The sequence below is a fragment of the Micromys minutus genome (genome assembly GCF_963924665.1).
Source record: "Micromys minutus genome assembly, chromosome: 21".
NCBI lineage: Eukaryota > Metazoa > Chordata > Mammalia > Rodentia > Muridae > Micromys > Micromys minutus.
The window spans coordinates 28,107,792-28,119,057 of NC_137956.1; the positions used below are offsets into that span (position 1 = coordinate 28,107,792).

The 11,266-nt window shown below is 43.6% G+C and overlaps 1 protein-coding gene across 1 annotated transcript in view; it reads right to left on the reverse strand.

The window, feature by feature from the left end:
* Positions 1 to 10,520, reverse strand: part of ATP1B3 (ATPase Na+/K+ transporting subunit beta 3) — a 28,028-nt gene extending 17,508 nt beyond the window's left edge. The window contains exon 1 of the mRNA XM_080934542.1: positions 10,178 to 10,520. Within this exon, the coding sequence (XP_080790668.1) occupies positions 10,178 to 10,286 (109 nt within the window). The 5' untranslated portion in view covers positions 10,287 to 10,520. The remainder of the gene's footprint in view (positions 1 to 10,177) is intronic.
* Between the last annotated feature and the right edge of the window lie 746 nt (positions 10,521 to 11,266).

Below are 11,266 nucleotides of genomic sequence, written 5' to 3' on the forward strand. Positions count from 1 at the left end.
GTACAGTGGCTGGCATGTACTTGGCAGGCAGAAACAGATAAACTGAGTTTGGGGCCACCCTGGTCTGCATAGCCAGTTCCAGACTAGCCAGGGGTACATAGTGAGACCCTGTCTCAAAACAACAGTGGGGACAGAATTCAGTAGTACAGCACTTAGAATGCACAAAACTCTGAATTTAACCTCTAATAATGAACAAATAAAATACACACTAAACTAAAAAATAGAATTTAAATGTTTTTTTAAAAAAAGAATAAATAGCTAAAAATTAACAAAACAGTTGTGAAGAGTTAGCCCAACCAGTTAGGTTGTTCAAACCTCCAGCTTGCTGGGTGTTAATGTGCCTGCCTATGATCCCAGCATTAGAGGCAGAGATAAGCAGACACCCAGAGCTCACCTGCCAGCCAACCAACCTGGGCAAAAACATGAGCTTCTCTTTCATCACAGACACCATCTTAAGGCAGTAAGTGGCTGAATAACAAAGGAAGACACTCAACATTCTGTTCTAGCTTCCAAAAGCACTCACTCACTCACTAGAGTGTACACACTCATGCATACAACACACATATAAAAGCTGTTGCAGGAGCTGCAGGGGTCTAAAATTCCAGCTCTGCAGAGGTAGAGCCAGGCAGAACCCTGAAGCTCTCCAGGTTAGTGAGAGACTGGCTCACACAAAAAAAGATGGGGGCTGGCAAGATGGTTGAGTGGGTTAAACACTTGCTAAGTCTTACTGAGTTCAATCCCCAGAACCAACTCAACAAAAGAATCCTCTAATCTTCACATGCAGAACACAAATACTAATAAAGCTTAGAAAAAGCAATCTATACATCTCTACACTATAGAATTTTATACATTTACTCAAAGGATTTAACCAAATTTACATAAACTGGCACTGAAACACAGGCAAGACATAGTGGGGGGGAGAGGGAACAAAGCCCAACTCTACCTCTTCATATAAAAGTAGAAAATAAGGGTATGGGGAAAAAATTTCTTTAAACAACTGGTGATGACAGTTCAATCAGCATTATTTACAAACACATAGTCAATTTAACAGAGAACACCCTGAAACCCGGAGTCTGTATTACCATTTTACCTGTGTCTGGTTCCTGATGCAGTTCAAATAGCAAGTGTCAATGTCCTTCATCCCCCAAACAAGTCAGCAGGCTACTAGCTAAAGTTGAGGACAAAGTTACACTCAAGAAAATATATAAGCCTCCAATAGATCACATTTGACAAAAGTCATTCATCTGTATGACCACAAGTCCCACTGAACACAGCCTTCCCAGCAGATCTCTATGCCCACTGTTCTAGATGCATTCTGGACATTTTTACAACATACAAATGAAATCTAGTGTGTACTTTTCTTCAGTGAAGCTCTCTTTCCCAATCAAATTATGAGTTTTATTTTGGTTGTCGTTTTTTTTCAAAATAGGGTTTCTCTGTATAGCCTTGGCTGTTTTAGAACTCTATCTGTAGACCAGGTTGGCCTTGAATACATAAAGATCTACCTGCCTCCTGCCTGCTGGTATTAAAGGCATTCATGTTTTTGTTTAATTAAGATTTCACGATGTAGCTGTGGAAGTTCCTACGTATACCAGGGCAGCCTCAAACTGCCAACCGCTGGAGTCAAAGGCATGTGCCACCACACTCAGCAACATTCATGTTTTCTATGCCCTTACTACATTTCTTCTTACAGCTGAGTCCTATTCCAATGTGCAGACACTTGTTTGTCTATTCTCCTACTGATGGACACCTGGGCTTCTTCCAGTTTAGAACTATTATGAATAGCATCCACTATGCACATTCTTCTACAAGTGTTTTTGTGGACATGTTTTCATTTCTCTTGGGTAAACACATAAGAGAACTGCTGTTATAAGAAGCTGCCTGACTTCTACCCAAAATAGATACACCAAGTATCACATGTTTAAAAGCACGAACACAGCTAATAGTGATTGCCCAGAAAAGCTGATGGGAGCAATGGACCTACTGACGATAACTGTGTTTGCAAAATTGCAAACAATTTTGCTATTTCTGTTACATGACAATAGGAAACAAAGAATCTGTATGCCACTCAGACCAGTTCAACATTTTTTTTTCCTTCCTAGCCTTCTTTGGTGATAGAGGGTTCATTGTCATGCAGCCCAGGTTGGCTTCAAACTCTTCTGTGTAGCAAAGGATGATTTTAAACTTCTGATTCTCCTGTTTCCACCTCCCAATTGCTACATTTACAGGCATGCACTACTGAGCCCGGCCCTTCTTGGATTTTTCCTCAGTCAGTCTATACAATGACTAATGACTTTAAAGTCTAGTGTCAACAGTTGAAACTCAGTTTTGTAAATAAAAAGCTGAGAAGCTCATACAATTTTCATCCACAGGAGTAGCAACTAAGCTACAAAGCCTACAATACTCAGCTAGTCCTTCAAGGTTTGCTGTTTTCTAGCCAGTTTCATACAGTGACATCTAAAAGCATATACCTTTTTTCCCTTTATAGGGAAAACTAAGGACAAGAGGCCTTTCAAAGAGAAATCTAAGCTTAGACACAGATGTGGAACTGGAAATCAGGTCTGCATTCTATCCTAGTCTGCTCACCTCGGGGAACTTCTAAGAGACCTCAAATAACATTATGTGTGCACAGGTTCACCTTTATTATGATGCTGGAAATCTCAAAATCAGTGGGGAATTTGGTGGCACACATAGTAATCTAGCAGACTGAATTATGTCTTCTAACACAAAATGCCATAAAACTTCCAGTATAGAGCTAAACAAATAACTCAATATTCTCAATTTTACTTCAAGGACTATGTAAATCACAAGCTAAAACTTTGTTCACAAAAAAAGTGCTGACTACACACTAGATGCTATAGGGATGTAAATGCAGGTGTAAAATTTTATTTAGACACTAGAAATAAGTGGTATTATTTTCACTAATCAGAATACATCAGGCTTGTGGCAGACCTGACCCAAAAAGAAATATTACAAATAAAGGAGAATGAATAGGCGAGAATGAACAGCATGGGGAAAGGAATAAGCTGGACGTTCCAGGAGCTTATCACAGGAGCACCAGATATATCACGTTTCGACTACTTGGGGTAGAAGCACAGGATAGGAGACTGGTAACAGCTCCAAGAGAGAGGTGTGGACGACATGCTACCTAGAGTTTCCTGGTGGTGGTGCAATCAATGACGGTAGCAGTGAGGACACAGTTGATTTAGTCACAGTGACTGCAGGTAACTGCTTGGCTCTTTCTGGACATGCATTACAGCTTGTTGTGTTGGTGTTTTTGTTGTTTCCCTCACTCCCTAAGCAATGAACATTAACCCAAATATACTAGTAACCCAGATATCAAGCAAGCATTTTACCACTGGGCCATAACCCCTTGATAGTTTATAAAGCAGTAGACAGAAGGTAGAAAGCTGTCATCTACTTAAAACTAGGATTATTTGAAAAATTACAAATTAGGGAGGGGTACAGAAGAGTTTGTATAACTCAAAACTGAAGACAGGGTGATTCATTAAGAACTACTGATAAACTTCACTGCTTTAAAGTTTAAATCAGCATATATAAGCTAGAGAAGGCTCCCACCTATTAAATAATACTCCATTAAATAAACCCCCAGGTAGATAACCTGGGGTGGAGGAGACTTATGAAAGTCAGCAGAAGCTGAAAAAGCAGCAGGAGCCCTGGATAATAACCCTGTTTCTATTCCTTTTATCAGACACACAACTCAACACAAGCCACAAACTCCCTTCAAGAGTAAAGTGGTAATTTATGTCTATAGTCCTGGCATTTGGGAAGCAGAGATAGATCAAGATTTGAAGACTAGCTTGAGCTATATGAGTCCTTGTCTCAAAAACAACAAAATAAAATATTCTGAGAGTTCCCTCTTGGGCTGGAGAGATGACTCAGTGGTTAAGAGCACTGACTGCTCTTCCAGAGGTCCTGAGTTCAATTCCCAGCAACTACATGGTGGCTCACAACCATCAGCAATGGGATCTGATGCCCTCTTCTGGTGTGTCTGAAGACAGCAACGATGTACTCACAACAAAAAACAATAAATTAAAATTAAAAAAAAAAAAAAAAAAAAAAGAGTTCCCTCTTATCCCCAGCGATAAAGATGAACCCCTGGCTGGGTGTCAAGACTCAGCCACCGGGCTATACCCTCAGTTCTAAGGTTGTTTTGTTTGTTTATTGCTTAAAACACATACACAATTGAAGTTCTATGAAATCAATACAGAAGAAATAAGAGAGAAATGTCCAAACACTGGTAATACAATTATACCATGGAACATCAAAACATTCAACATCCAGAACACTAGGTTTCCAACCATCTGTAACTCCAGCTCCAAGGGATCCAACTTTTAGCCTCTGCATGTATTCGTGGGCAATCTCTCTGCTTCCCCCCCCCCACCAAATAAATCTTTACAAGGAGCCAACAGGTATCTCAGAGGTAAAGATGTGTGCCACAAAGCTTGGCAAACTGAATTCAATCCCCAGAACCAATATGGTGGAAGAAGGGACTCACCAGTTGTCCTCTGACTTTCACATATGCCCGGTGGTGTGCACACTTGGGCCTGTGCATGAGCATATACCTACCAACCAAACCCACCCACCCAACTCGGGTAACAAATGTGTAAAAAAAATTAGCAATAACAACAAGAAAATAATAAATCAAACAGTTTATAGCGGGCTAGGGGTACAGTATCATAGGAGTGTTCAAAATCCTGGATTGGATCCCTAGCACTGGAAGTGGGGGTGGGGAGTCAGCACATGGTCTAGTTAACTAGCAGCAATGACATATAGAGGGCCAAAGGCCAGTGAAGAAGCTATGGGGTATTGATAGAGTGCGTGCTTAGCAAGTACAAGACAGCTCTGGGAGTGAGTGATGGCCTCACAAAGCAACTACAAGTGTTGGGGAGACATGGGAACTTAATCTGGTCTGGGAAGTTAACATCTGGCATAGCTTATTTTTGCCTCTGAAGACTAGGCTATCAAAGCTGACATCTAAGTAGCCAGCCCAGGATGGAATGAAGGGATTTGAGAGAACGACTGGGGATATTTAAGAGGTGACAGGAGAGATGAACCAGGATGACTATTAGTAAGTCAACTACATAGATGACAATAAAAAAAAACAAAACAAAACCAAAAATACAGTCAGGCATGGTCATTTATGCCTGAAATCCTAGCACTCTGGAAGCTAAGGCAGCAGGACTACCATAAGATCAAGTCTTCATAGTAAAACTGTTTTTAAAAAGCACCTGCGCCGGTTGTGGTGGCGCACACCGGTAGGATTTGCTGAAGGAGGCAGAGGCAGGAGGATCACGAGTTCGAGGCCAGCCTGGGCTACACATTTTTAGGGCTGGAGAGATGGCTCAGCCGTTAAAGGCTAGGCTCACAACCAAAAAAGCACCTGCTACCAAGTTTGATGACCTGAGTTTGATCCCTGAGACCCACAATGGTAGGAGAGACCCAACTCTAACAAGTTGTCTATTCCTCTACACATATATGCACACACAAACACACACACAGGAAAGTATAATTTGAAAAATAGAAGGTGATATCTGAGAACACTAGTAAAGTATATTAATTAAGCTTTGAAAAGACTAAGTCATTCTCCTTAAATATGGAAATGAGAAAAATCAGCTAACTACAGTTTATATATTACAAGCTTTAGATTTTTAATTTGCATATATGCTACTAAGCACACATAGGGTCACAGATTATATATATATATATATATAAACACACACATATAGGCAAAATATACATAATCTAATTTTTTTAAATAGCAAATATTTTTAAAAGTAATATTTTTCTTTAAGACAGTCAGTGTTAACCAGTTCTTCACCAAATGTAATGATAAACCATGGCAAAATTGAAGTGTAGGTAGGCCTTTAGGCCTTTGCTTTGTTTTACTGAGACAGGGTCTCACTATGTAGCTCAGACTGTTAATGAACTCAATATGTAAAGCAGGCTGGCCTAGAATTTATAGTAATCCTCCTGCCTCTGTAATTGCATCCCCATGTAATGGAACTGCAGGTGTGGGCTGCCACGTTGACCTATAAACAGCCTTTTAAAATAAGATAAAACGAAGGAAAAAAAAAGACAAATAAATATAAAAGCCACCCTCTAGTACAACCTTAATTGTGGTAAAAATTTCGGAAATCAATCCTGGGGGAAAGGGAAGAAAAAAAAAATCAAACCAACTATTCTGGGAATGAGGTTCTTTAACAATATTAAGGCACATACAACCAACTATTACAATGGTTCCTATGATGTCCTTTCCTCCCATCAACTACAGGTCTACTTCCTGGACAGTTTAGAGTTATACCTTACTCCTGCTGGGTGACATGCCCTGCTCTGGGGCTACCTTCCCCCACATTTGTAACCTGCACATAGGGTAAGGCAAGTCTTGTACTTTTTCAAAAGCACTCATATTTGTAAAGTTTCACAAATGTCTTACTTACTGAACAAAGATCACCAACCTATAAAGCTACCTAACACTGGAACAATAAACACATTTGCCTTCTCCTCCACACCTAGACAACTACCATAAGACAGAAACAATTCTCTTGAGCAGAGCACTTGCTAAGTAAGATATGACCCCAATGGAAACAAGTGATCGTCAAACTGGCACTCCATGGACCTACGATGAAAGAAAAGGCACATGAACAAGAGGCAGTCAGCTAATAGTTATGGTCTAAAATTTATGATTGAAATCAGAATCTATGACACCTATCAATAGACAACCTAGATAAGATAATCATCTCCAAAGATTCCCCCAAGTGTTTATCTTCAATGATATCATACTGTGGCATAAATTACAAAAAACAAAACTTCTCACCAGGACTCTCTCACCTAGCTATCTCATCCAGAGACTTTTCTCACCTACATTTTATGTACAGTCCCTGCTGGAAATGCATCTTACACCACATAATACCTTATGTAAGTCTATTTTTAGATAGTGTATCTACACACACAAAACACAGAATAAGAAACAATATTCTCCCTTACTTACACTCTTTTGCTATTATATTCCATCATTCAAATGTTAACTGCAAGCTAGATGTAGTCGAGAGTCCTATAATCTCAGCACTCAGGAAATGGAGGTGGGAGAGCTTGAGTTTGAAACCATCTGGACTCAAATCAACCAACAAAATTTAATTGCAACCCATGGCATACTGCCTACCTTAAAACTAGATGATATCCAAACCTCACAACATTGGCTCTAATTGTGTTTAATGCACAGGCTTAATGTTTACCAAAACAGCCACCGGGCACTAAAATTTTTGTTGATTTGTCAGAAATGGCAACTAGTTATTTCTGGTGCTGTGTCTACTGTTCACTTTGAGAAACTAACTCTGCTTCAATCCTGCCTGCTTCTGTTTTACAGGACTGTTAGACCAAAAGAGGTGCATGTAGGCTTTCTGAGACCACTGTAGGATCCTGCTATAGTATCAGAACAAACTACATAGCAGCCGCTTCAGACAGCTGTTTTCAATACAGTAAAATGTGGTGCAACAAGCAGAATTTCCATTTTCTAAAATGCTTATAGCAAAATTACTTTTTAAATACAAGATTTAAAGTATTTAATGCACTTAAAGGGAAACACCTCAGATCAAGATGGAACATACTGCAGACCTAAGTAATAAAACCAGAAAATGTGGACATCTTTATAAAATCTTGGGAGGCCTTTATACAAAAACAGACTAAGCAACTTTACAAGGTAAAAAAAAAAGTTGTAACTCTTTACTACCGCCTACATTAAATTTTTGATGGAGGTGTGGGGGCACAAGTAGAAATAAATATTTGTCCATATAAAAAGTTTTTTCCAAGGGAGAAAAAACCTATTACCAGAAAATATGAAAGCAGCCACAAAGGACAGCTTTAGTGTTGAAGGTAAAGCACCACCACACCCTCGCTGGTGTGAATATACTGAGAAAGCTCCAGGAAGGCACCATGACAACATGCTTTCAACTCTAAAAGGTCTGTAGGCAGCCCAGATATCCTACCAGGGCAAACAGATACCAAGAAAATAAATTTGGGAAAATGTACAGACAAAGGAAGAGGGGGTGAAGGAAAGACCAGTACATGCAATAATGAAGGGAAAAAAAATAATGTAGGGATATTTATGTAGCAGAACAAGTAAACTATTAATCATAATGGAGTATAGATCTTTACTAACATGGGATGGTGTTTATAACATACTTACATGGCTATGATTTCTTTAAGCTTAAAAAAAGAAACATAACTTGCAGAAAGAAGTACTGTTGTACTGTGACTGATCAGGCTGCTGGCTCATCCAGGGCCTTAATGATTTCAAGTAAAAGCACCTCTGGGCAGAACATCCCACAGTCCAAACTGATGTTGAGTCTGCATGTAGGTGGCCCACTCCATGACAGACCCAACATGTCTGGAGACAGCCTTCAGGGCTGAGGACTAGTTTGTCTTTCTCTTACACACATTCTTAGGAAAATGTCCTTGTGCTGGGCGGGATCTTCTACACTGGCTTAGGATCACTACAATGATCTGGAAATGGAGCACAAGGATAAGAAATACTGACTCTATAAAGGGGTCTTGCTTAGCTCTTCCTAAGCTAACCCCAACTTTATCTCACGTCCACTCCTATCCTTACCACACTTTGGACAGGTCATCTACTTAAACGTATACTACCAAGGAAATCTGTATCCTGACACAGATTAAAACAGTACTGTCTGAGCTGCCAACTGACAGAGACAACAGGGTGGCCAACAGTCATGTCAGCCTAGGCTACAGTAAGATCCTGTAGGAGAGGCCCTACCCAAAGAAAAGATAGGAAGCTCTAGAAATGAGAAGGCAGAGAGAAAGGCAAAAGGCAGCTTACAAAACCAAATCTCTCCACCAACCAAAAATCTCTTCAGTTCAAAGTGCACTCTGGAAATAAGCAATTATCATTCTTCTCCCTTTAACCTCGGTGGACTTATTTCTTCCACACACACTGAGCTCCCAAAAAAGACAGCAATTTAAATAAAAATTGTACATGATTACTGGGCAGTTAGGCAAGGCATCTGTAAGATAATACAGTCACTGGCCTGGGATTAAAGGACCCTGGACTCTTTACTTGGCTCCATGGAATATGTAATTTTACACGGAATCACAACCTCTGGGTTTCATTTTCCTCATTTCTCAAATGGAGGTTGGAATTAAAAACAAAACAAAATAAACAAAAAAACCCCAATCCTTCCATGGCCCCTTTCGGCTTGTGATCAAACCGTCAGTGAGCCTTCGATCCCGGAGGAGCTCACTTCAGTGAGCAAGTTATTTTGTGAGCCATAGCTCAAGTATGGTTTTCATGCTTCTCTTAAAAACGCCATGCCCCAACGGCTCTCAGCTCTAAAAATCTATTCTTGCTCAGAATGAAAAGTAATCTGTCCTTACCCACTTAACACTTTTTAAAAAAGGATTTCAAAAAGGTAAAATTGTTTAAATATAAAGGCAATAAATGGAGTACGCTTGTCCACCCACCTTCACTAATGTTTTTTGAACCCTCACCTTAAAAAAGCACAAAAACCCAGAAGACGGATTAACTCCGACTCACTATTTCTTTTTAAAACATTGAGTTCCCGCAGAGAAAAGCTGCTAACATTCAACCATCACTCAGATGTTTTAAAGGCACGGGGAGGGGGGTTGTTTAATAGGACTGTCTTTTGCCCAGAGCAAAAATCTGCAAGGCAGAAAAGCGCTGTGATCTCCGAGGACGAGGAAGCCCTCTCCGAGCCAGCCTTTCTCGGTCGGAATTCAAGAGCATTTTTCGCGGACAATGTGGCCCTGTGATTAACTCCCCGTCACACGTCCCTGCAACCCACACACGCCCGGCGCTCGCCCGCACTGTCCGGGCCGTCCGGGTGGCAGCGCCGCCGAGTCACAAGATAGCGGGCAGTGGAAATTTCCTCTCCCCAGGCAGGCGAGGGGCAGGTCCGGCTTCCCCAGTCGGCGCGGCCCGCGCCTCCAGGGCGCGCGCCCCACAAAGGAGGCCCGGCCCGGCCAGCGGGTCCCGCTTCCGGCGCCGCTAGCGGCGGGAACCGGCAGCACGTGCGCCCCGCTCCGGTCGGCAAAGCGGCCGCTCAGCCTAGGAGCGGGGCTGCCGGGCCGCCAGCAATGAATGGGGCCGTCCGCCGCGCCGCCCGCCCCGCCGCGCGCTCACCCCAGCTCTTGGAGGTGCGCCCCAGAAACTCTCCGCTGGTCGGGTTGTAGATGAACAGCTTCCACTCGGCCAGGCTCTGGTGGAAGGATTTCTTCTCAGTCTTCGTCATGATGGGCGTGTGGAAGTTGAGGTGAACGGAGGCCGCGGGGCTGGAGGCGACGAGAGGCTCGGCGGCGCGTCCTGGCGACAGCGGCGGCGCAGCCAAGCGACAGCGGCGGAGGACGGCGCGGCTGGGAACAACTCTCCGTTACGAGACCACTAGAGCCGACTGCGCCGCGCCGCGCCGGGCGGCCGCTGGGGCCCCGGGAGCCTGACGTCTCTGCCCGCCGCAGCCAATCCCCGCGCCGCTGGCGCGCACCGCGGCCGCTGCCTCCCGCCCGGCTGGGCGCGGCCCGAAGGCCCAGAGCCTCCCGGATGACCCCGCCCCCGACAACACGCCACGCCCACATCTCCAAGGCCCGCCCCTGACGCGGGAGCCCCGCCCCCAGCCCGGCCCCGCCCCGGGCTACTTGCGCCTGCAGCCCCCGCCCAGGTGCGAGGAAGCCAGCGCGGCGGGGCTGCGGGCGGAAGTCTGCAGGGCGCTGTGACTGGCGGGGTGGTGGCCCGAGGAAGGTGGGCATAGGAGGCTACAGCGCTGTCCACTGGAAACCCAGGCCGAGGCCGGCAGCCTACGACGTGGTGGTCAAAGCCTGGAGGGCGTCCTCGGCTCGGGAGCCTCCAGCCAACTGTCTTGGCGCGTTCTCCTCGGGGCTCTGTGACGTCGCTAAACGGCACCTGCTGCAGGGCCTCGGCAGCGTTTGTAGCGTCCAGTATGGACTTGCTGCTGAAGGTTGCCTCATCCGTGGCTTCAGTCATGACAATTTTATTCTAAATATGCGATCAATGAAATGGAGTGCCGAATACTTTTTTCTCCAGATTCAGTCGAGCATACCAATGAAATCAATACAAGTGTTTTCCCAAGATTTTCTGTTCACTAAAGGAAGCTTGCTTTCCTCCTTCCCCCAATCCCCCTGGCCCGGTCTCTCCAATTGCTAACTACAATACTTGATGGAGTATATAGGGTTAGGGTTGTTAGGGGTAGATGCTTGA